Source organism: Chionomys nivalis, chromosome 7 (assembly GCF_950005125.1).
Source record: "Chionomys nivalis chromosome 7, mChiNiv1.1, whole genome shotgun sequence".
Classification (NCBI taxonomy): Eukaryota; Metazoa; Chordata; class Mammalia; order Rodentia; family Cricetidae; genus Chionomys; species Chionomys nivalis.
Window position 1 is genome coordinate 78348392 of NC_080092.1, and position 25439 is coordinate 78373830.

General features: G+C 53.1%; 1 protein-coding gene across 1 annotated transcript; it reads left to right on the forward strand.

Moving 5' to 3' along the window:
- The first annotated feature begins 381 nt into the window (after window positions 1-381).
- On the forward strand, window positions 382-24297 carry Stard3 (StAR related lipid transfer domain containing 3). The gene is made up of 15 exons (XM_057774639.1): window positions 382-486; window positions 15324-15596; window positions 18152-18229; window positions 18529-18606; window positions 18723-18776; window positions 19662-19779; window positions 19968-20066; window positions 20294-20349; window positions 20719-20811; window positions 21455-21517; window positions 21626-21721; window positions 22025-22104; window positions 22186-22290; window positions 23168-23261; window positions 23677-24297. Exons 2-15 carry the CDS (start codon window positions 15375-15377, stop codon window positions 23779-23781), a joined length of 1341 nt encoding a protein of 446 aa, XP_057630622.1. The 5' UTR covers window positions 382-486; window positions 15324-15374; the 3' UTR covers window positions 23782-24297.
- Window positions 24298-25439: the final 1142 nt, after the last annotated feature.

Genomic DNA, 25439 nt, shown 5'->3' on the forward strand with positions numbered 1-25439 from the left:
TAAAAGCCGAGGGAAAACAGAAGTCCTTTAAAAGTGTGTGATGGATGTGGTGTCGCGTCTGTAATCCCAGCACTTGGAAGGCTTTCTGAGTTTGAGGCCAGTCTGAAATTCTGTCTCAAAAAACCAAAAATGTATTTCTCCCAAGGGATCTGTGCTCACAGATCGCCCCTCGTGCCTTCCCCTTTACTCCACAGTGCCAGGCCTGTATGGTCCAATAACCACGACACCCTAGAGTTCTTTGCCATTCTTGCACACTCTAACAGCCTAACTTTGCTTCCGGCTCTGTCCCGGAGGCTCCGGGTGGAGAGGGGCGGGACTGGGGCGGAGCTGCAGATCCACAAGGATCCCGGGTTGCTTTGCGGGGCGGGCTCAGCGGCGCAACTTCCGCCGCTGGGAGATCTTCTTCCGCTCTGAGGAGTTCCTTGGGCCGTGAAGCAGGACTGCAGCTGAGACAGGAAGAGTTGGGGCCGTGGTGACATGAAGCAGGTGGGTCCTGCAGCGGTCGCTGGGACCGGGTGATGGTACGAGAACTGCCCCTAGTCGACGGAATCCGCTTCCCTGCCTGGTGTCCGTCTTTGGTTCGGTCCGACCCTTCCCACGCCCCTCGCGCTCCGGGTTCCGCCCCCTTCCTCTCTGCCGACTGCTGCTATGCGCGCGGGGCTGGGGAGCGGGTGTTTTGGTCTTTACCCCCCCCCCCAGAGGGCCTGGGAGGCGTCTGTGGTCGCTTTCCTAAGCATTCTTCTTGATAACGAAAGGAAAGGCGAGGGGTCGCAACAGTTGGATGTGGGAAGGGGTCAGAATCAGAAGGAGAAAAACAAACATACTTTCCAATAGTCTGCATCTCTGCCCGCCACTGTTTTCTCCAACTTCGGTTGGAAACATCCACGAGTAACTTCCTAATTATATCAGAAAGGTCTTTTAAACTTTTCTTTATTCCTCAGAAGTGCCTATTACCATTGGTTCTCATTCCTGACATGCTCCCACCCTTTGACTCTCTTATATTTCCTGATTTTTTTATTCCTGCCTCTCTGACATGAGGTTAGAAGTACCGCTTCACATTCTCTCTGGCCCAGCCCTCCTCTCTGTGCACTGATCTTGGGTGGCCTCATTCACTGTTGTAGCTTCAGGTCTACTGACTATATCCAGATTGACGGCACACACTCCCTTTCAGGGTCTCTTAAATTGTCAAGCTGCCTCTGCCTCCTTCTCCTTCACTTCAGATGGAGTTTGCGTGTTTCAAAACCGAGCTGATTTTTTTTTTTTTTTGTCCTGGAACTAGCTCTTGTAGACTAGGCTGGCCTCGAACTCACAGAGATCCGCCTGCCTCTGCCTCCCGATTGCTGGGATTAAAGGCGTGCACCATCCCCGCCCGGCTCCAAGCTGATCTTTTATCTGTAAATTCCTTCCTCCACTTTTGTCTCATTACAAAGAGAAACTCCAGAGTCGCCTTACACCCTTGACCCTCAGTGTGCCCAGAGGTGTCGAAGAGCTAACTCCTGAGCCTTCTCTGTTACCACCCTTGATGCCAGCTTCTCACCAGACCCAGCTTGAGGTCCTAACTGCTTGCGGCCCAGTCTCCAAACTCCAGCTGTTGCAGACTTAGAGATCACAAGTTTCATGGTGTCATTTCCTTCCTTATGGTCCTTTGCTTGCTTCCCATTGCCTGTGGAGAAAGGCTGAACCCCTAGAAAGATTTAGGGGAGTGCACTTTGGCTGTGTTCTTCGCTGTAAATCTCAACAACATGGTCCTGAAGGACGTGCCTTGCTCACGGAAGGTTCTTGTTTCCTTGTGTCTTTGTACACATCAGCTCCTCTTTCCTCTCTGGTCAGTTGGGCTTCCATCTAACTTGTCTCTAGTGTCCTGCTTAGACGGCACAATCTCCACACCACCTGCCTCCACCCCAAAGGTTGGATGCCTCTTTTTGTTTGTGAACACCCTTAGCAGCATGGCTGAGGACCCAGACCTCTGTACCAGACCACTTGGGTTCTGATAGTGTCTCGAGACCTGGATGATCAAGTCAGTACCTCACTTCCTCATCTGGAAAAATGGAGATAGTAATGTGTTTACCTTGTAGAGTTATCAGGTCATCAAGCCAGTGGTGGTGCACGCCTTTAATCCCAGCAATTGGGAGGCAGAGGTAGGTACATCTCTGTGAGTTCCAGGCCAGCCCGGTCTACAGAGGGAGTTCCAGGACAGACAGAGCTATACAGAGAGACCCTGTCTCAAAAAAAAAAAAAAAAAAGCAAACAAACAAAAAACTACTAGGCCTCTGAGTGCCCAATAGGCACTCGTTAGTTAACATGACTTACAGAAGAACACGCTAGTTCTTCTTTATGACTTTTAATGATTGATGTGGCTTACTTCTCATTCTGTCCCTGGGTCCTAAATGAAATCTTGCACTGGAAGGTACTGGGATCAGGAGCTGTACTTACTGAGTAAAGATTCAGGGGTGAAAAGAACCCAGGTGTAGAGACCATGGTGGACTCAGAGAAAGGAGAGCTGGTCCTTCTCTGTGGAGTGACTCCTTTCCATGTTTGCTATGAGGAAATATCCCCCAAACTTAGGAGTAGAAAGGCATGATATCATGGGGATGTCCTAAAATGTTGGTGTTTGGGGTCATTTTGGATGTGTTTGATCCAGGCCTGCCTTAGACCAATGTCTAGGCCTTTGTTACTGCCTTTTTTTTTTTTTTTAAAGAATTTTTTTGGTTTGTTTTGGTTTGTTTCTTTTGAAAAAAAATTCTCTGTGTAGCTTTAAGCTGTCCTGGAACTTGCTCTGTAGACCATGCAGGCCTTGAACTCAGAGATCCACCTGCCTCCCAAGTGCTGGAATGAAAGGCGTGTACAACCATGCCCAGCTTTTTTTCTCCCTTTTAAAAGATTTTGAAATTTGCCAGGCCGAGGTGGCACACGTCTTTAATCTCAGCACTCTGAAGGCAGAGGCAGGAGGAACTTTGTGAGTTCAAGGCCAACCTGGTCTACAGAGAGAGGGCCAGGACAGGCTACAAAGCTATATAGAGAAACCCTGTCTCAAAAAAAAAAAATGAAATTTTTTATGTACATAAGTGTTTTATTTGCACATACGTCTGTACACCGTGTGCACGCAACGTGCCCTTGGAGGTCAAAAGAGAGTATTGAGTTAATGGACAGGTGTGGGTGCTAAGAATCACACCAGTGAGCATTCTTCTATCCTCTGTTGTGCTCCTTTGCCTCCAAGGATGCGCATCCCCCACCCTTCCCCATGAGGCGGATTCTTCTAGGCCGCAGGTAGCTCCTCCTCCCTGTGATCTCTTCTCACTGCTGCCCAGGGCAGACTCTCCCTTCTCTGTGAGGCATGGCCCCTTGTTTATTCATTCCTGAAAATGCTCATCCCTTCAGACCAGCATGGATTTCTCTGTCAGGCTCCCTCATTAGATCTGGTGACCCTGATAGACTAAGCCAGCATCTGTCTAACACTGCAGTTCTCTCCGCGTCCTGAGGTTGGCTGAGGCCTCACACACCCAGGTTCCTGGGTCTTGCTGGCTCCCGCTTATCCCATTGGATGAGAATGCTTGTGGCCTCCCTTCTACAGACGAGGAAGCTGAGCCTTTGGGGGAGATTGGTTCAAAGTCACTCAGTAGAGATTTAAAGCCTTTTACCTTAATTTCAAATGCATAGCTATGACCCAGGCTCTGCTTCTGTCTCAGTGGCATCCACGAGAGCAGCTGGCATATCAGTGGGACAAAGGACAGCGGAGAGCATGCCCTTTTGTCAGTTTTGTGCCCCTCTGAAAGTTTCCTGGCTGGAGTGAGGCAAACATAGGCTTTTCTCTGGTCAGAGCTGGGCCTGGGAGGAGCCTGTGCAGTCGACAGTGAGACACTGGCTCTTTCCAGACTGACTCTGGGAACTCGACTTCCTCAGTTTTTACCCAGTATCACTAAAGAATAGAGTAGAGGCTGAGCCGCCAACCCTAGCAGGTCAGAAGCCGCGGAGTCACTGAACTAGGGGCATTCTGGCGGGGCAGGATGGGGTGGGGAGTGTTGGGCAAACCTGACACGTGGCTGTGCTTTCCTGAAACCACGGCCAGGAAGGAGTGGCTCTCCCCGCGCTAGCCTGACTCTTCTTCTCATTTCCGCCGGAGGAAAGGGGAAATGGAATCACTTTGGGTTTGCAGCCACGCATCTCTCTGCTGCTGTATGCCCTGGTCTCCTTAGACTTCCACTTTCCCAGGGCCAGGGGATGTCCCCAGCCCTCTGTGGGTGTATGGTTAGGGAGCAGTAGGTCACTTGTTCCTAGGCTGAGGGCAGGAGTCACCAGACAGAAGAACCATCCTTGATAAACTTCCTGATAAGCTTCCTGAGACAGAGTCCTCCTGTCCAGTAGCCAAGTGGGTACAGTGCCCTGCTGTATGTGCCTGGCCCACGGCCTTGCGTTGCGTGGCAGGGACACCATGTAGGTGGAATTTCTCATTCCTTCAAGTCCTATTAAGTAGATACTCTCTGAGCCAGGCGGTGGTGGCACACATCTTTAATCCCAGCCCTCAGGAGGCAGAGACAGGTAGATCTGTGTGAGTTCCCGGCCAGACTGGTCTACAGAGAGAGTTCCAGGACAGCCAAGGCTACACAGGGAAACCCTGTCATGAGGGGGGAAAAAAAGTAGGTACTATTTGCTCTCCATTTTACAGAGAAGGGACCTGTGGATGAGACTCGGTGACTTGGTTAAGGACACACAGCCCAACAAGAAATAATCTTGGGCTTTTATTTAGGTCCAGTGCTGTCCTCAGATCTGCTCCCTCTCTGCAATCCCATAGAATAGCTCATTTAATAGATAGCCTGAGATTAGCCGCTGTGACCTGGACAGCCAAGCTCAGGTCTAGCTATGAGATAGGGGTGGTGCTGACCTGGAGTCCTGAGGTCAGAGGAACCAGGATGGTAGAGGAAATCTTTGCGTAGATGGTGACATTTGAACTCTGAAGGGCAGGCGTTCTCTGGTAGTGGAGGAGGTTGTTCTGGAATGAGGAAGTGGGGAGCCTGCTGTGCTGTGTTTGGGAGTCGCCCTCAGTGGAGTGGGATAGGATATTAAACCCCATGTCTAGAAAAAAGTGTGGGGCTGGAGAGATGGCTCAGAGGTTAAGAGCATTGCCTGCTCTTCCAAAGGTCCGGAGTTCAATTCCCAGCAACCACATGGTGGCTCACAACCATCTATAATGAGATTTGGTGCCCTCTTCTGGCATGTATGTATACTAAATAAATAAAGTCTTTTTAAAAAAAAAAAAAAAAAAAAAAAAAATAAAAAAATAAAAATAAAAAAAAATAGAAAAAAGTGTGAGGTTCCTTCCCCTTAATGTTCCTTATCCAAGAGATTTAACTCAGTCAGGGCCTTCTCTGCATTGCCATAGGGCAGCCACCGTGCCTTGCCGACTGGTGCCTGGGAAATGAGTTTCCTTGTTGGTTTTGGTGGAGCCTGGGCTCTGAGCAGGGCAGGATGCCAGACAGGCAGGATTCAATTTCAGGAAGATTGCTTTGAGGGCCGGACATGAGTGACCCTGTCAGGGAGAGAAGCTCATGAGGAAGGAGCCATCCGCACGCTTCCTGGTGCGCTTCCCTGGGCATGCGGCAGTGGGCCCGACGAGGGACCCCCAGTGCTGTCGTGGAGTTTAGCTTCCGCTGTGAGAAGATGGGAGAAAACATAGAACGCAACAGTGTAAGAACAGCCAGTGCTGTGACCAAGAGGAAAACAAGAGAGGAGGGAGCTTAAATCCGGAGCTGAGGAAAGTTCTCTCTACAGCGAGGTTTCCATAGAAACCAGGATGGAGTAAGGGACAGCTGTGCAAGAGTCCCCAACCTGGGGCTGGAGAGATGGCTCAGTGGTTAAGAGCACTGACTGCTCTTCCAAAGGTCCTGAGTTCAATTCCCAGCAACCACATGGTGGCTCACAACCATCTGTAATGAGGTCTGGTGCCCTCTTCTGGCCTGCAGGCATACACACAGACAGAATATTGTATACATAATAAATAAATATTTAAAAAAAAAAAAAAGAGTCCCCAACCTGGAGTTGGAAGAAGGTTGATGTGTCCAGGGACAGCGAGGGAGCAATGTGGCTGGCGTGGAGAGTTCAGAGGGGAAGAGACCAAGGGGTGTGCTGTGAGGTGGAGTGAGAGCCTTGGCTTTTGTTCTACTTGAGCTGGAATGGAAGCCACTGAGGATAGGGCCTTTGGGAGATGTCTGACCTAGGGTTAGGAGTAGACTCTGGTCAAGTACAAGGTGGAAGGAAGGAGATGGACCTGTGAGAGATGCCTCAGGGAACTGGCAGATGAGCCTGATTTTGTTGGATGTGGTGAGGAGGCCCTGGCTCCCCAGGTGAAGGCTGAATGGCTGCTGGTCTTGATGGGGGCTCGCATAGCCTCCCGTGTCTCAGCTCAGTGGAGAGACCCCCGGAGTGGGTCAGCTGGGCCCGTCTATAAGGTAGCAATGGGCAGGTTTGGGAACTCAACCTCCTTCTTCCCAGGGGGTTATCCTTACCTCTCCTGGTAGGGTGTGTGTGTGTGTGTGTGTGTGTGATGAAGGAGGCAGTGCACACAGGGAGGCATGAGGCCCCTCCCAGCCGGGCTTGCTAACCTATGTGCTTGCAGCTGGCCCCAGGCCAGCACTGTCTTTCCGACCCAAAGCTTGGCTGCAGCCCAGCTGCTTACTCACTTTTAACATGGGCATCCTGACCCAGACCTGACCCAAAGACTCATGGATTCTTTCCCTGCCGAAGAGGCAGACAGAGGCAGATGTGTCAGTAAGCCATCGGAGCAAATGGGCCCCTCCCTCTTTCCACCAGCCCTGTGGTGCCCAGGAGGTACTGATGTTTGTCCCAGTCTACGGAAGAGGGAGAGACAAGTGCTCCTCCTCCCAGTGAGTGCTCCTCCCAGTGAGTGCTCCTCCTCCCAGCCTGGAGCCCCTTTCTCACCTGACTCCTCTGACTCTCCTGCTCTGTAGCAAGTTAGAGTCCCCCACATCAAACCAGAGGCTTACATTTCTTGGGGGAACGTGGCGCCTCCTGGAATGGATTGTCTGTCCTCAGGAAGTATTTGGAATTCCTGTAGAATCCACTTTTCCAGGCACTTCTGTCTCCTTGTACTGCCAGACAGTCCAGGCCAACACTCTGCTTCCAGTGAGTGTGTACAGCAGGTACAGAAACCGAGGCTTTAACAAATAAGTCACATGGCACATACTTGCCTTGGGCAGAAAGTACCCACTGGGAGCTGTAGTCCACCGAATTTGGAGCTGCAGGCAGGGGCTGTGAAGAGAGCTATAAGAACCTTGTCTGTGATCCTGCCACCGAAGGGCCCAATTTTGACAGTTGGGGGTCTTCCTATCTGCTTCCCTCATCTGCATGGAAAGGTGACGGGAAGGTCAGTGCATCCTGGCACACTTCCTAAGACCCTCCACAGGGAACCAGGACAGACCTCAGCCTCTGCCCCCAACCTAGCCTGGGAATCTACCTTTGCCTGGAGTTGGATTTGGCCTTCTGTATCCCCCAGAATGAGGAGCTGGGGAGCTTGTTCTGTGGCACCCAACAGGTTGACTGTAGAGTACAGCTTTGAACCCAGGCCTTTTGGAGTGTCTCCTACTCTGTCCCTGTGGTGAGCGTAGTCTCCACATACCAGGACAAAGCTCTCTGTTGCCCTTTTATTGGCTACCTATGCACCTCAGCCACTAACCAAGCCCTCCCTCCCCTCTGACATTTATACAAATAGCATCCCTGTGAGGTTAGAATTTTAGTGCCTCCAGTGTTTGTAGAAGGTAGGCTTGTAAAACTTGGGGGTGGTGAGGAACCAATGGGCAGGAGAGTAAGGAATCGGTGTGCGTGATGAAACAGGTAACAGAGTTTTTGCCAGTGTTAACACTTTTAAGTGTGTAGTCCAGGCGTGCTAAGTGTATTGTTGCTTTAAGTATGTGTGTATATGTATAGCTTGTGAGCTGTAGAGAGACGGCTCAGCGGTGAAGAACTCTTTTTTTTGTTGTTGGTGTTTTTTTTTTTTTTTTCGAGACAGGGTTTCTCTGTGGTTTTGGAGCCTGTCCTGGAACTAGCTCTTGTAGACCAGGCTGGCCTCGAACTCACAGAGATACGCCTGCCTCTGCCTCCCGAGTGCTGGGATTAAAGGCGTGTGCGCCCGGCTTGGTGAAGAACTCTTGCTGCTCTTTCAGAGGCCTGGAGTTCATTAGTTCCCAGGACTTATATGCCAAAAGCTGCCTGTAACTCCAGCTCTGGGAATACAACACCCTCTTCTGGCCTTGAAGGATACCCACATGCGATTGCATACATCCACAAACACATACACATAAATAAATAATAAAATAATGCTTTTTAAAAAATACAACTTAGAGCCGGGCGGTGGTGGCGCACGCCTTTAATCCCGCACGCCTTTAATCCCAGCACTCGGGAGGCAGAGGCAGGCGGATCTCTGGGAGTTCGAGGCCAGCCTGGTCTACAAGAGCTAGTTCCGGGACGGGCACCAAAGCTACAGAGAAACCCTGTCTCGAAAAACCAAAAAAAAAAAAAAAAAAAAAAAAAAATACAACTTAGGAGGTGTTGGAGACCGGTTAAAAGCATGGACTGCCCTTCCAGCGGACCCAAGTTCAAGTCCCAGCACCTGCACGGAAGATTACGACCCTCAGTAACTCCAGTTCCAGGGGATCCAGCGCCCTCTTCTCGCCTCCGAGAGCACCAGATACACGTGGTGCACATACATGCATGCAGGCAAAACACTCACACACATAAAATAAATCAAATTAAGAACAAAACAGAACAGCTTAGGGCTGGGGATGCAGCTCAGCTCAGGAGTTGTAGAGTGCTCGCTGCGTTCGGTCCCCAGCGCTGCAGAGGCCAGCGGCTCTTACCTGTCATCCCGGCACTCAGGAGGTAAAACAGGAGGATCAGAGTTCATTGTCATCCTTGGCCGCACAGTAAGTTTGAGTCCAGCCTGAGATGCACGAGACCGTGTCTCAGAAAAGAAACTAAACACACGCTCGGAGGCTGTGGCTATCATTCCCGGTTCACTGTATAAGACTCGGGGCTCCACCTGGTGTGGAGAACAGTGAAAATGGGGAGACTGAGTCTCAGAAAGGTTCTGCTTTACCCCGGGTTGCAGGGCCGAGGAGGGGACAAGCCAGACTTTGAACTCTATCCTCGGGTTCATTCTATTCTACTTATTTGTTTGTTTTGGCTACAGTGCTGGAGCTGTGCATGCTGGGCAGCTGGGCTTGACCACAATGCCGCATCCTGCATCCGTTCCTTGTATTTGTTTCCTCCGCAGTCTGTCGCCCAGCTCAACAGCCCTGCGAGTTGGGCTTCTACCACGTGTCCTGGGAGTCAGTTAGAGAAAGAAGGCTGGGGTAGCGAGTGAGGTTGCGATGACCCCTCCCTCCTTGCCTTGGAAGGAACTGGAAGCCCAGAGCTTGAGCCCCCTGGGCTCACACACCTGCTTTGACCACCCCCCACCCCCACTCCTTCCTCTTCCACCCTAGGGTGGGTAGCAGAACTTCTGGCCCCTCCTACCCTGCCCTCCCAAGCCTTCACAGCTCAGCTTCCACAGGCACACAGGTGTCAAGTCTGCAGCCATCCCAGGCGGGCTGCTGCTTCATGCCACGTGTGCCACTCCTCTCCCGACACCTCTGGAGGCGCCTGGGAGGGGCCGGTGACAGCAGGCAGGGGGCTGGGGCGGGGTGCTGCTCTCAGGCTTCATTTCTGTCTCCAGCTGGCTGTTCTGGTGGCTGCCAGCGTCTGTCCTCTGGGCTGAACAAGTGCTTAGGGGACTCCTGAGGGCAGGTTGGGTGAACCAGGCTTCATGCTGAGTCCCAGGGTGACACTGGGACCAGAGAAAAGCGGATGTGCGGGTCTCTCACAGCCACTACCCACAATAGACTGGATTTTGGTTCTTTTAAGTTGAGGATAGGACCCTGTGCATGCTAAGTTTGCCTTAGCCACACCTGGGTACCAGAAATCTGACTTTTCTCTTTTTTAATCTACCAAAGATTCAGATAAAGTTTCATTTATTTATTTATTTATTTATTTATTTATTTATTTATTTATTTATTTATTTGTTAGTTTCTCTTGTTTAGAAGCAGAAGTTTATAAATAAGGCCTTGCCATAGTGGCTCAGAGTTGCCTGTGGTCTCCTCTGGGGACCGGCACTTCAGCTCACTGGGGACTTGGAGCTGGTTTTGTGAGGAGGGTGGCTCTTGGCCAGCCTCTTGTCAGCCATCCTGTAAGCCCCCATGCTGGCATCTTCGGCTCCCCCAGGCCCCCAGCACCTCTGCTCTCAGCTCGGCTCTCTCTGAGTCTCTCACCTCCACAAGAGACTGGGTGTGAGTTTCGGGGCGGTTGCTGCTCCAAGTGTGTCTCACACCCAAACTGCTGCCACCCAAGTCCTGTGCCCAGGGAGGGACAGGACGCCAGTAAGAGGAGAGGACCATGTGAGAAGCCACAGCACTGAGAAGTGAGCTAGACAAGGGGGGGGGCAGAGAATAAAAGATGAGAGAAGAAGGGAGAGGCACAGGGATGCTGGGGTGCAGAGGCTCCCAAATGGGGGAGAAATGGAGATGAAGGCCCAGACAGACATGGGTGACAGTATTTCCCGTGGGCTGTGGGCAAACAGGCATTCTCATACATTACGCTAGGAATGCCAACTGCCAAGGGAATTTGGCAGTGCCTAACAAAACCACGCATGCAGGATGACCCAGCAATACTGCTTCTAGGGAATTCTTATCTGGAAGATAGACTCCCGGCAGCGGGAAAATGTACACATACCACGTAACACAATGTAGTGTTTCTGCTCATTACAAATATAAATGTTTGTCCATAGGCCATGGATTCGGTAAGATGTATTTCATCTGTCAGCTGCAGTTGCGAGGGCTGGGAATACAGTTCAACAGCACAGTGCTTGCCAGGCACGCACCGCACACAGCCTCGTGCGATCCCCAGTACAGGGTGGGAAAAGGGTATAAATAGAGCACTAAGGCTCATGTGGTGGTTTGACTGTGAATTCCAGCTCTCAGGAGGCAAGAGTGGATTTTGAGTTTGAGGTCAGCCTGGCCTAGGTAGGGAGAACTAGTCTTAAAAAAGTAACAGTTAGTTTTATAAGCAAATGAAGAAGGCTGCTCTGATGGGCAGTAACTCAGCTGCTAGAGTGTTGGCTAATCTTGCAGGGGAAGGCAAGAGGGTCAGAGATTCAAAGGCATCCCTGGCTATGTGCGGAGTTTGAGGCAAACCTTGGATGCATGAACCCCATCTCAAAACAACAAAATAAGGCTCGGGCGGTGGTGCCGCACGCCTTTCATCCCAGCACTCAGGAGGCAGAGACAGGCGGATCTCTGCATTCTAAGCCAGCCTGGTCTACAGAGCTAGTGCCAGGACAGGCTCCAAAGCTACACGGAGAAACCTTGTCTCAAAAAACCAAGAAACAAATCAAAAACGAAAAGGTGCTTGCTGCCAAGCCTGATGACCTGAGTTCAATTCCTGGGCCCTCACTTGGTATGGTAGAAGGGGAGCATTGACTTCCACTAGATACCCTCTGACCTCTACATGCATGCTGTGGCTATGTGCCCCTCCCCCCACGCATGCATGCACATCCAAAATAACAGGGCTGGAGAGATGGCTCAGAGGTTAAAAATCGATATTTCCTTTTTAGAGGACCTGGGTTCATGCTGTCCATAATAGTGCGTGAGTTCAAGGCCAGCTTGATCAACAGTGAATTGATTGAACAGGAATTCCAGGACAGCTAGAGCTTCACAGTGAGATACTATCTCACAAACAAACAAATAAATAAATGAATAGATAGGTAGGTAAGTAGGTAGGTAGGTAGGTAGATAGATAGATAGATAGATAGATAGATAGATAGATAGATAGAAATAGAGGGCCAGGGTTCAATTCCCAGAACCCCTGTGGCAGCTCAGAATCTTAGTTCTAGGGGATTTCACATCCTCTTCTGACCTTCATGGTCACCAGACATACATGTGCTACACAGACATACATGCAGGCAAAACACCTTTATACATTGGAATAATTTGTTTGTTTTTACTTTTTGAGACAGGGTTTTTTTTCTCTGTGTAGCTTTGGAGCTTATCCTGGAACTCGCTGTAGACCAGGCCGGCCTCAAATGCAGCGATCCGCCTGCCTCTGCCTCCTGAGTGCTAGGATTAAAGGTGTGTGCCACCATGCCCACCACCACCCCGGCCTAGAATAATAATTTTATTTTTATTTATTTATTTTTTAAAATTTATTTATTAATTATGTGTACAACATTCTGCTTCCCACACACCAGAAGAGGGCGCTAGATCTTGTTACAGATGACTGTGAGCCACCATGTGGTTGCTGGGAATTGAACTCAGGACCTCTGGAAGAACAGTCAGTGCTCTTAACCTCTGAGCCATCTCTCCAGCCCTAGAATAATAATTTTAAAAATAGGGTGTAGTTATAGATTGTGTTGTGTCTGGAAAGGCATGTGTCCTACACCCCCGGACTTCATGAAGTGACCTTATCTGGAAATGGGGCCATCACAGATGAGATGCAGTCACCCTGGAGCAAGTGGCCCCCTAATCCAGGAAGTGGTTCTGTGTGACTAGTGAGAAGCAGGAGAGCGCTGTGCAGGGCCGTGGAGTAGAGCCCTCAAGCCAGGGAGTACCAGATTGCCTCGCGCTGCACTGCCAGAAGCAGGGGAGCCGAACACTTTAGACAACTCTGAATTTAGACTTCTGGATTCCGGAAGCTGGGGAGGGCGTGATACTTCTATGTTTTAAATGTTGTTGTTTTGTTTTCTTCTTTTTCCTTCCTTTGTTATGCTGGGAGTTGAACTCTGGGTTTCTTGCACGTGCTAGTCAGGGGTTCTATTTCTGGGCTATGTCACCACCCCAAATTCCTATGGATGGAGAGTTTGCTTTGGGTTTGGGTTTTTGTGCGTCAGGTGAGGGGGAGTTTGAATCTCACTCTGTATCCCAGGCCGGTCTTGAATCTGTCTTCTTTTCTCAGTTGGCTTATAGGCCCGCATCACTCCGCACAGCCCACATTTCTCTTTTATTCAAGCTGGGCTGAGAGTGTAGCTCAGCTGGCAGAGTGTCTGGGCACCATGCACTAACACCCGGGTTCACTCTCCAGCAGGCGCATGCCTTATTCCTAGCACTCAGGAGGTAGCAGCAGAAGAAGCAGACACTCAAGGCTGTCCTTGGCTCCATAGGCCTGGGCTACACGAGACCCTGTCCTTCAAACAAACCTCTGGGAGAAAGATGAAAAGAAAGAAAAAAACAGCTGGACTGTGATGGCCCACGTCTTTAATCTCAGCACTCGGGAGGCAGAGGCAGAGGCAGGCGGATCTCTGAGTTCGAGGCCAGCCTGGTCTATAGAGTGAGTTCCAGGACAGCCAGGGCTACACAGAGAAACCCTGTCTGGAAAAAACAAAAGTGGGTTCTAAGCTGCTCTGGACTGCAGAGTGTCCTGTCAGCTCGGCGGATTTGCAGGTAGAAGGTGACTTTGTGAACGACAGGAGGAGATGAAGCCAGAGAGGCGGGGAGGGGGAGAGCACACGAGGAAATGTCACTAGCCCTGAAGCTGTGTCACAGGGAGGGATGTGCTGAGTCTACTCTGGCATCGAGCCCATGATGGATGCTGGCGAGTCCCATTGGCCCTGGCCTGTCATATCCCCTCTACTGATGGCTTCTTCTGGAGCTGAGCTGAGCTCCCCCAGCACTCTCTAGGTGACCATGTACTGGGGTGTCCTAGGTTCCTTCAGGTGACTTTGGGGTCTCTGCTGAGAGCAGTCTGTCTGCCTCTGTTTGTGGGGTTTGCTCAGGTAGAGGGCGAACCCTCTGTTGGCCACAAACTGGGTCCCCTTTAGGACTTGGTAGGTTAAGGACCCAGAAAGTGGCAGAGGGAAAAGTTTAAAAGCATCAACAGCAGCAGATCAGAATTGGAGGGTGGTGGCTCTATCCGCCTTTGCGAATGTGGACAGATATCCAGGACGCCCCCTCCACTAGCCCCCAGCTGCTGCGCCAGTTCCCACCCAGGGAGCTCAGCAGAACCTCGGCATGGAGTCTCTTTGGCACCAGAGGACTGAGACTCACTTTGTCTTTGAGTTCATCAGAGTTTCTGCGGTTGTATAGGAGGCTCAGGCCTAGATATGTCCACTTGTCCCAGAGCCTTGACTGTCTCACCTATATGAAGATCCATCCTGTCCTGCTTGGGCACAAAGGTGGCCATGGCCATGTGGACTCTGGGCAACAACCCTGGATTAGATTTGCTGTTGCATCATGGATCTGAGGGCCAGGAGACTTCTGCAGTGTTCATGTATCCAACAGTCAGTTAGGAAGGACCTGTTGTCCGGCACACATGGTGCCTGCTCCTGAGAGACATCAGTGACCAAGTCAACCGAAGCCCTGTGCCTGCCTGTGGACATCACCGTCCAGTGGGAGAAAGGCTAAAGTGTGAAGATGAGATTTCAGATATCAGTGAGCTCACTGAAGAAAAGGGAAATGGTGGGCGGTGCCTGACTGTGAGTGGAGGCTGGGAAGGGCCACCGTGTGGGCAGAGCCTTAGGGCTGGGGAAGAACATTCCAGACAACAGGAAGGCCAGAGACAGACCGGGCTACCACATGGAGGGCCTCGACCAAAGGCCCAAGTGGCTGTGATAAGTCAGGGGTCAGAGTGTTGCCCAGTTCGCAGAGCTGGCACAGTGCCCACCCTACCTCACCCACCCTCCTGCCAGAATTTGGGGAGCTGAGGGAGGGTGGGAGTTGGAGGGAGGCAGGCTTCTGCTTCTGAACAACTCCCCCAGCTGCCTTGTGAGGAAGGGTTGTCAAGGGTGAAGAGCTAGCAGCCGTCAGGCCTGGCACGGGTGTTTGAGCTACCCAGAAGGGACCAAGGTGTGCGCGGTTCAGACCCACTGAGACCCGGCTCCAGAATCCCTCCCAGTTGCCAAGGATTAGGGGTGGAGGGGCCAGCCTGCTGCTGGGAGGGAATGTGGCTTTGTCCTGTGAGAACAAAGAACAGAGCCTGGGGCCCTCTTCTCCTGGGGGTGGGGGCAGGCCAGAGGCTGTTGACAGGACTTGGGGCTGAGCTCCAGCGTGTGCAGGAACAGACTATAACCCCAAGATCCAGAGTAAGTGCCCCGCTAGGGCATCCCAGAACCTCCAGGCAGCAGGACTGAGCAAGGGGGATGCTCAAATCTTGCTGCCTCATAATGCCTTATTCGGAAGAGGATTTGAGCAGAGCTATGGGCCTTGGTGTAGGACAGGAGAGTAGGGTACCTGGGAGGTGGTATTCCTGGGACCTCCAGGGCCCTGACAGCCACTTACCTCTTCCCCTAGCCCTGCCGTTGAGACCTCCTTGTCCCCACTTCAACGTGGGGGCCCACCAGGATGAGCAAGCTGCCTAGCGAGCTAGCCTGTGACTTGGAGCGCAGTCTGCCAGCCCTGGCCTCCCTGGGCAGTTCCCTGTCCCACAGCCAGAGCCTGACATCACACCTCATCCCACCACCCCCGGAGAGACGCAGGGCCATCTCCGACGTCCGCCGCACCTTCTGTCTCTTTGTCACCTTCGACCTGCTCTTCATCTCCCTCCTATGGATCATTGAGCTAAATGTGAGTTGGGGGTCGCGGGGGGGGGGGGGAGGAAGAGGCGATCACCTGCTTCCCAGTCCACCTGCTTGCAGTATGGGAGGGTTGTTGGGCCTCACTCATGGAGTTGATCTGAGTTAAGTGGAGAACGGAAAATAAGAATAGCTGTAGTTATTTTCCACGTAAAGAGAGGGGTGAGGGGATCAGAGGGGTTGTTCTAGGCTCCCCAGCAAGAATGCGAACAGATCTCTAGCTCCAGAGCTGTGCGCTCCGCTTCTGCACCATACTGCCCCCTAGTGGGGGACTCTGCGAACAGGAGGAGAAATGCCTCCAGCCGAGCCGAGGATATTTTTTCTTTCATTCTGCCTTACTTTGCTCTCTGGCTCAAGTTCATCCATCTATTAATCAAACGTGCTCGGAGGCCCTGCGGTGCCCCAGGTGCTGTGCTAAAGGCAGAGAATACATTGGGGTGAAAACTCCCAGTTCCTGGTTAGTGGCCCTGGTTTGGGGGGATCTGCCTGGTGACCTGGAGATGGAACTGTCTCAGAGTGCAGTGTCCACACCCCAATAGTGCTTCTGACTGAACCTCAGCATACACAAAGTCAGAGGCCCTGAAACAGGGTGTTCCCGGCCTGGCCCCTCTCAGTTTCTTTTCTGTTAATGTGTGGTCTCAGTCCCCAGGACCCCGTGTAGCGTGGGTTCATAGTCAGAGTTAGAGTCGGCAAACATCCTTTGTCCAGGTCTCAAACTTGCCTTTCTTGGTATGAGTGGAGAGTTTGGGAAGGGGTTAGCTAGCAGCAAGATGGCAAGAAGTCCATTTGCCTCTAATCACGTTGAACTGGAAGGGTAAGGCAGAGCCCTGAGGGTGGGTCAGATGAACTGGTACCCTGGGGGTGATGCAGGAACCACTGAAGAGGGCACTGGGTTACCTTATTGATACAGGGCTGAGCTTCTGGGGTCCTGGGCGTCTTCCTTTTGAAGGTCCCAGCTAGCATCCAAGCAGCCCTACAGCTCACCCACACCCCTAATTCAATGCATATTTTATAACCCAAGACGAGCTGGGAGAATGTTGATAATTTTGCTTTTGAAATTCTTCCGCTGACAGCTGTGATTGCTCAGCAGTCATCAGGCAGCCTTGAGCATTCCCGCGATGTGATAGAGCCTATCCCGCAAACACACTGCTGTCAGATGTAATGAAAAGGTTCAGGATACCGGATTGAACTCTTAGTAGAGTCAGTGCGATATTTCGCTGGGCAGACAAAGGGGAGAAAAAGTGTGTCTTTTTGAGACAGGGTGCGTGCGTAACCCAGGCTGGCTTTGAACTCAGTCACGCACTCACCTCAGCCTCTTGAGCACTGATGTTACAGGTGTGTCCCCTGTGCCTGCCTGAAGATGTTATTGGTGTTCATTTTGTTAGTTTTGTTTTATGTTCTTATTTTGAAGAGGGGAAGGGGAGAGTGAGTTGGGGACGCATGCCTGTGGAGTCAGTCATCTTCTCCCATCTTCCCGTGCACTGGGGGTCAAACCTAGACACTCAGGTCCTCATTACCAGGTCCTCATTACCAGGTAGCAAGCACCTTTACTAACTGATCTGTCTTGTTGGCCTCACTTGGGCGATTTCTAAAGGTCCCTAATGTTGACTTACCCCAAGATCCAGGCTCAGAGGCCTGATCTTTTAACAGGTGTCCCCAAACTGGATGTAACACACACCTGTAACCGTAGCACTTGGGAAACAGGCGGGAAGATGAGGATTTTAAAGACATCCTTATCTACGTGGTGAGCTGGAAGCCAACCTGGACTAAACAAGACCCTGAATCAAACAAACTCCCCCAGGAAAGCACTCTAAAGTGTAGATGACCTGCCAGAGTGGGGGACCTCCAGTCTAGCTGATCGTTAAGGGTCCTCTGGGGCTCCGTTACCAAAATCCTCCCTTCTCGGGTGCATCTCTATCCCCTCTGAGGAGTTGGGAAACAGTCTGGCTCTTGGTATCTGTCCAGAGTTCCTAGTCTCCCAGATCCCTGGACATTGGCGTCTGAGCCATGGTGTTAAGGCTCTGGGTGAAAATCCATGGTGGGCTGGGCAGGAACAGGAGCAAGCCGAGGGGCCCAGTTTCCTTGCTGGCTTCTCAAGGCACAGCAGTAGCATTGTGATGGATCTCACCCATTAAACACAAACCTAATTGATTGATTTGCCACCTGGGGCTCTGTTAACACCATTTCCCAGCCCAGCACAGCCCCCCTCGTGGATGGTGGCTGGCAAGATGGAGAACCACGGGGCTAGGAAGGAAATGAGATTACAGAAGAGGCATCTCCAGGACCCATCTGCTAGCTTTGTGTGGGCCTACCACCTCCCCTGCACAGCCCATCGGCCTCCATGCCTCCTTTATAGGCAGTACACTTGAACTCAGTTTGGCCTGTGTGGGCTGCCTGGATCCTTGGGCCAAACTGGTGCCTGAGGTCTTGGGCTGGTGGCTCAACTCTCTTGTTGCCTCAACCACCTGGATGGTGGCTTATCATCTCTAACTTTCCTCTGGATCCCCTTGGCTTGGGCTCCTCACCACCCTCTGTCTTCCTCCCTAGACCAACACCGGCATCCGGAGAAACCTGGAGCAGGAGATTGTCCACTACAGCTTCCAGAGCTCTTTCTTTGACATCTTTGTGAGTGACCCCGGGTTCCAAGACGGTGCAGTTTGGCTGGGTTCTCCTTCTGCATGCCACACACAGCCAGTAGGGGAGGGGCAGCTCTATCCCCTGGTGGTCCTCAGACCTCACAAAGCTCCTAAGCAGGGCCCCACCTTCTGAGAGTCCAAGGTCGGGGCAGAGAGAAGACTTCTGAGTAGGAAGTTTACATGCCACTGTCCTCACCTGAGGTGAGGGTGCCCAGGTGGGCGTGCACTGCAGCAGAGCTGTGGTGGCCAGCTGGCGCCTGATGTTACGACGACGCCCCTCTCCACCAGGTTCTGGCTTTCTTCCGCTTCTCTGGGCTGCTGCTGGGCTATGCTGTGCTGCGGCTCCGGCACTGGTGGGTGATTGCGGTAAGATGCCCGCTGTGGCAACTCTGAGGCCTTCCCTGGTAGGGACTGGTGGCTGCAAGGGAAGGACTCACTCCCCAGCCTCCGCCTTCCCCCTCACCCTGCTGTCTGCCCAACAGGTCACCACCCTGGTGTCCAGTGCGTTCCTCATCGTCAAGGTCATCCTCTCAGAGGTCAGTGGCTCAGGCTGGCTCAGGCGCTAGCTGGTCTGATGGGCATCTACCCCGAGGGTGGGCTTCTGCAGGGTTGGGGTGTCTGTTTCTGCTATGGCGGAGAGGAGGGAATCTTCTTCCTCATTATTTGCAAGGAGTCGTCCTTATTGGCTTCCCAGACTTACGCTGCTGCCACCCCGAGGTTTAGTAATTCTTTCTCTGTACGCATGCACACACACAACCTTGTTTGTTTGGTTTTCGAGACAGGGTTGCTCTCTGTAGCTTTGGAGCCTGTCCTGGGACTTGCTGTGTACACCAGACTGGCGTCAAACTCACAGAGGTGCTCTTGCTTCTGCTTCCTGAGTACTAGGATTAAAGGCGCACACCACTACCAGTCTTGTTTAATTGCTTGTTTTTGAGACAGGGACTTGTTATATGTAGCCCTTGGCTGGCTTAGAACTCACTATGCAGACCAGACTGGCTTCCAACTCATAACTCTTCCTGCCTCTGCCTCCCCAGTGCACCACCACCACCCATGACTTTTTTTCATTAAAGCAGGATTTCACAGGGTGGTAACCATGAACTTATTCTCCTGCCTCTACTGCCCTAGCCTGGGATTACAAGCGTGTGCCGCCTCGCTGATTTCTAAAGTTCTGGGGCTGGAACCCAGAGGCCTGTACACGTTAGGCAAGCGTTCTACTACCTGAGAGACACCTATCCAGAATCAGTTTTTCCTGCCACACATATAATTCATCTTAGAGACATGCCATAGCCAGTCCCTAAATAGCTGCTACCAAACGTAGGGTATATACTAGTCCAGCTATTCTAAGCTGGTGGCCTCAGAAGGGGGCTCTAGGTTTGGGGTAACCTCCTGCCATGAAATTCAGTGTTCTCTTCCTGTCTCAGCTGCTCAGCAAGGGGGCATTCGGCTACCTACTTCCTATTGTCTCTTTTGTCCTGGCCTGGTTGGAGACCTGGTTCCTTGATTTCAAAGTCCTACCCCAGGAGGCTGAAGAGGAGAGATGTGAGTGCTGGGGGTTAGGCTTGGCCGGACTGGGTTTGAGAAGGTCTTCTCGGCTCTGATTGGGGGAGTAGCATGCCTTAGTCGGTCTGAGCCCCTTTGCCACCTTATCAGCCTCTCTAAGCGCGAGGAGGAGTCTGAAGCTGGAGACCCTTGTCCGGGGTAATGGCTGCCCGTGTCTCCTTCTGCAGGGTATCTTGCTGCCCAGGCTGCTGTTGCCCGTGGACCTCTGCTGTTCTCCGGTGCTCTGTCTGAAGGCCAGTTCTACTCTCCCCCAGAATCCTTTGCAGGTGAGAGCTGCTGGGTGGGGAGCTGCCTCTAGGGAGGGGCTGTGTGGGGAGCCAGGTAGGCTGGGTTTGTTCTTTCTGTTCCTTCTCTCTGGCTCCCTGGGGAAAGCCAGCAACCCTCTCCCACACACTTTTAGCCCCCACTCTCTTGCACTCATCTCTGAACCCCTCCACCTCCTCCTCTCGCTCCTCACCCCCTGCCTTTGTCATCTGCTCTTGTTTCCCCTCAGGGTCTGACAACGAATCCGATGAGGAAGTCCCTGGGAAGAAAAGTTTCTCTGCCCAGGTATATTGCTGCCCACCTCCACCTCTGCCTGGGAATGGGTCAATGCTGTGCTCTGCCAGGCTGGACAGATTTCCCTGCAGAGGAAAGACCTCTGAGTGCCAGTTAGTGCCTGTCTATTGGAGTATCTGCCCGACCACGGGCTGGTCAGGACCATTGGCCCGTCCTGTGCCCGAGGACACAGGAACAGCCAGTCTTGCAGACCATAGAAAGCATGTAGGGTCAGGGGCACCAGCCTGAACCCCACATCCAGCTGGACCGGTTTCTGGAAGGAAGGGTTGTGGAATGTGTGGAGAAAGAACAGACTTGAGCCGGGAGGGCACAGACCCCCCCCTGACCCCTCTCTGTTCCCTTCCCTTCGTTCCCTTTCAGGAGCGGGAGTACATCCGCCAGGGAAGGGAAGCCACGGCAGTGGTGGATCAGATCCTGGCCCAGGAGGAGAACTGGAAGTTCGAGAGGAGCAATGTAAGGAGCCCCTGCCCACCTGACCCCCTGCGTGTGGCAGGAGTCTTCACCCTTTTTTCTGAGCCTTGAGAAGTGAACCTGAGGGTTGAGTAAACTGAAACCCGCCCCAGGGAGGCGGTGGATACAGAGTTGGAGCTACCCACAGCCTGGGGTCCAGCCATTCAGTCGGAGGCCACGCTGGGCTGGACTCTATCTCCCCGTCTTCCACCACCCAGGCCTCGTCTCCCTGATGTTTGGTTTCCTGGGATTCAGGCTTTGAGGGGAAGCCAACCTGCGTCCCGTGTGTGGTGTTTTGTTTCATGATCAAAAGAGCATTATCTAAAAAGATTGCAGCGAGCTGAGGAAACAGGGAAGCATGCCCGGGTCTTTGCTGGCCAGTTCCCCTGGCAGCCCTTGGCAGCCTGAAGCTGTGGTTCTGGTTTGTCACGATTCCAGTCACAGCTGAGCTGACTTTCAACGTGAGCGCAGAACTGACCTCTGCACGTGGTCACTAGAGCCGCCACCATGTTCTGAAGGCTGCCCAGGATTTTCACCTTAGGCTGTTGGAAACCTACCTGGCCTGTCACCTGTTCCCATGCCACAAGTTCCCGTCCCCAGCAGTGCCCTCCACCCTCCTCCTTGTCACCCTCTGTCCTTGCCGCAGGAGTATGGGGACACTGTGTACACCATTGAGGTTCCCTTCCATGGCAAGACCTTCATCTTGAAGGTGAGTAGAGAAGGGGGTTCCTGTGCTCTACTGGGGTCCTGCCGCCAAATCTCCCCACTAGAGGGGGGTCGCTTCTCTGGCACCACCCAGCCCTGCCCCCTCCTGCAGACCTTCCTGCCCTGTCCTGCTGAGCTGGTGTACCAGGAAGTGATCCTGCAGCCCGAGAGGATGGTGCTGTGGAATAAGACAGTGACCGCCTGCCAGGTGAGCCACCCGGGTCCTGCTTGCCACCTCTTAAGACATGAGTCAGTCACAGTCACACCTAACCGTTTCCCTCCAGTGGACCTAGCTTCTCTGTATATAGTGGGTGCTGCTCTGGTTCCTTTGGAGAAGGCCACGAGGCAAGAAGGCTCAGTGTGCTTATTTTATACCCAGCCCTGGGCCCATAGGTGACAGCGGCTCATAGCACAGTGTCCCTGACAGGGAGAGGCTGGTTTGGAGGTGCTGAAGTGCCCAGGCAATGTTGGGACTTCCCCTGTACCTCAGATCTCCCTGGTTGGCCCTTAGATCCTGCAGCGGGTGGAGGACAACACCCTCATCTCCTATGATGTGTCATCTGGGGCTGCAGGTGGCGTCGTGTCCCCCAGGTGAGCACCTAGGTCCTCTCTTAGCCAAGCCTCCCACGCTCGGGACCTCTGTTCTAACCTGCCTCTACCTCCCACCCCCAGGGACTTTGTGAATGTCCGGCGCATTGAGCGGCGCAGGGACCGGTACCTGTCATCTGGCATTGCTACCACACACTGTGCCAAGCCCCCCACGCACAAATATGTCAGGTGAGTCTGGCCTCCCTCGAGCTGTGACCCACTCAGGATACAGTGTGTGCACCTGGAACAACCCTTCCCTCCATGTCTGAGGCCAAAGCCCTGTTCTGTTCCCGGCCTACCAGCCTTGCCCATCCCAGCCGTAATCCTGCTAATCCTGCTACCTGGAACCATGCCTCTGTCACCAAGGTGGAGGGGGTGTATGTGTGGTGGGCACCTGGCTGAGATAGTCCCAGGAATGGGCCGAGGAGCTGGGCGGGGACGCTGGGTTCTGCCTTGACTAACTGTCCTCACTGACTGTCCGTGTGCTGCCAGAGCGGGGAGGGCTACCCTACCCCCCCACGGCTGATCAGACTCCTGGGGTGACCCCAAGAGGTGGCTCCAGCAGAGCTGTCTTCACGAACTTCAGATTAGGGCTCTGTTGTGCTGCCGTGGCCTTGCTAGGAGATGGGCAGGCTTGTGTCCTCTGTGTCACCTCCTTATCTGTGGCAGTAGCTTAAGCGTGCTCTGCAAAAAGGCCATGGGAGGTGAACAGCAGCCTGCGGGCCAACTGCCTCCTGGGAAGGCTCCCTCTTCTGGAGGCCATGCCACCCAGAGGTGGATGGTGCAAAGTGCCACCCTAGGCCACTGTCACAGTTACCTTACTTTATGAGTCTGTACACAGTGGATAAGGACTGGGAAGGTGGTGGGCTCCCTGCCACTGTGGGATGGGTGTGGGTGGAGGGCAGGTCCTGCCACCCCTGGCACTGGCTCTGAGCCGCACTGAGGCAGGGATTGTCATCCGTGCCCCTCTTTCCACCACAGTCCAGCTGGACCGAGACTGGGGTGGGGGTGGTTTGGGGGACCTGCTGTGTTCCGCAGCCGCGCCCTGTGGTGCTTCCCTCCTCAGGGGAGAGAATGGTCCTGGAGGCTTCATTGTACTCAAGTCAGCCAGCAACCCCCGGGTCTGCACCTTCATCTGGATTCTTAACACGGATCTCAAGGTGAGGTCACGGCAGCGGGCAGGCCTTGTGGAATGGAGTCTTGGTTGCTATGTGACCTTAACCCCTCTCTGCCCTGCTCAGGGACCTCCCACTTTCAGTCTCCTTTACTGGATTGGTGGCAAGGTCCAGGTGGCCTTCTAGCCCTGAGTTGTGGGAGACATGTGACATGTGACACCCTTTCTTATTCCTGATCCCTGGGTCCCCAGCAAGGATGGCAGGCTGCCAGCCCACCCCATCCTGGCTGTGTTTTTGTGGCCACAGCATGTTCCTCCCTCTGTGAGTAAGAGGACAGGGGACCCAGGCAGATTCCAGAGATACATCGGCCCTCTGGCCCAGGGTGCCCCTGCTAGTGTGAGCTGCTGATGGGAGACCCTGTTGAAGGCTAGCTGTGGTCTGACTTCTTCCTGCCCTGTAGGGTCGCCTGCCTCGGTACCTCATCCACCAGAGCCTTGCAGCCACCATGTTTGAATTCGCCTTTCACCTGCGGCAGCGCATTGGAGAGCTGGGGGCCCGAGCTTGACCGTGTTCCCTCGCCACCCTGCAGGCCAGGGTACTGTTGCCATAGCCTCCAGAGTTGGAAAGACAGACTCTGGGCTTCCTGCTGCTCACGAAGGACTGGACCGAGCAGCGGGTAGCACCTCATACCCTGGGCCATACCCTCCCACTGACGGGTACTGCCCGGGAACATGGACTCTGGGGTGCCCCAGGCTGGAGGAACCAGGGCAGTCCCTGCCTTCTGGAGGAGGAGACTCCCGCCATGCTTCCCTAGGGATCTCAGCTTGGTCACAGGGACAGGGCTTGCCTGTTGCTGACGCGAAGGTGAAGACTCTCTCCATTCCGACTGCTAGGATGGTTTGTACTGTTAGCGAAGGGTCTGTGACCCTTTTGCGTACACACTGCGGGATGTCAGGGCAGGTGGGGCGGGATGGTCCCGCATCTCTGCCTCTCCATGTCCTTCCCCTCTCCCAAGGCCTCCTTGGGGACCTTTGTAATAATTTGAGCCATTTAAAATCATGAAATAAAAAAATAAAAATGCCGGTTGTGGTGGTGCATGCCTTTAATCCCAGCACTTACGGGGCAAAGGCAAGTATCTTCTGAATTAGAGACCAGTTTGGTCTATATAGCAAATTCCAGGATAGCCAGGACTACACAGATAGACCTTTTCCCCACAAAAATAAGTTATTTTTAAAAAGCTTTGCCTGCTATGGAACCTGGGCCTCACTGCAGAGCTGAGCCTGGAAGCCCTTGAGAGAAACACCACCCAGTCCCTCCCTTACCAGCACCCAGGGTGAGCAGTTTCTAGGTCCCTTCCCTCAAAGATTCTCCTGAGAGGGTCCCCGGTCAGTGCTGGAGGTTGGGGAGATGCCCACAGAGCCACAGCAGACCTGGAGGTAGTACCTGGCTTCAGGGTTCCTGAGGTACCTGTGGCACCCCAGACACAGACCCCACTGCTCTCACACCAGGGGCAGCTTGGAGTCTGGGTTCCAGGCCCAGCTCCCCCCCCTCCCCTCGTCTCCCTTTCCCCCCCACCCCTTAGGGGCTTCTACAGGAGTATTAGCTTGGAGCCAGGTGGATTTTTCTTGGTCCTGGCTGGGTACAAGGTAAACCAGGGCGAACCTTTCCTGAGCCTCCATTTCCTACTTTGTCCAAGGGAAGGGACCAGTGCCGTAGGGCTGTGAGATAAGTGGTTTGTGGCGTGGGCAGAGGCCTCAGCCATCAGTCACGTCCGGTTCTGATGGCAGCAGGGGTGCTCTCTCTGCTGTCCCCAGGAGTCCTCTGCCTCTGTCGCTTCTTCTGGTGGCCTTTGCTTACTCCCTCAGCAATGCCCTCTTTCCTCTCCCCCGCCCCTCACCCCCTAGCCCACCTTCTTGTTCACCAGCTTGTACTATGAATTGCTCCCTGGGTGCTTGGGTGTTCTCATGACACCTTTGTCCTCTGCTTTATGAGAGAGAGCTAGTAGCTAGTCCCCAGGTAAAACCACGGAGCTGCCAGGTCCCAGAGTTCTACAGGTAACTCCGCTGTGGCCAGGAAAACATAGAAAGTGAGACTCGGAAGAGGGTAGGGACTGTCCCCTGGTTACATAAGGTCTCCTGACTGCTGAATACACACACACACCCCGTTTCTAGCTCACCCCATTCTTCCCCACATAGGCCGCTGGGAATGAGTGGCACCTCCTAC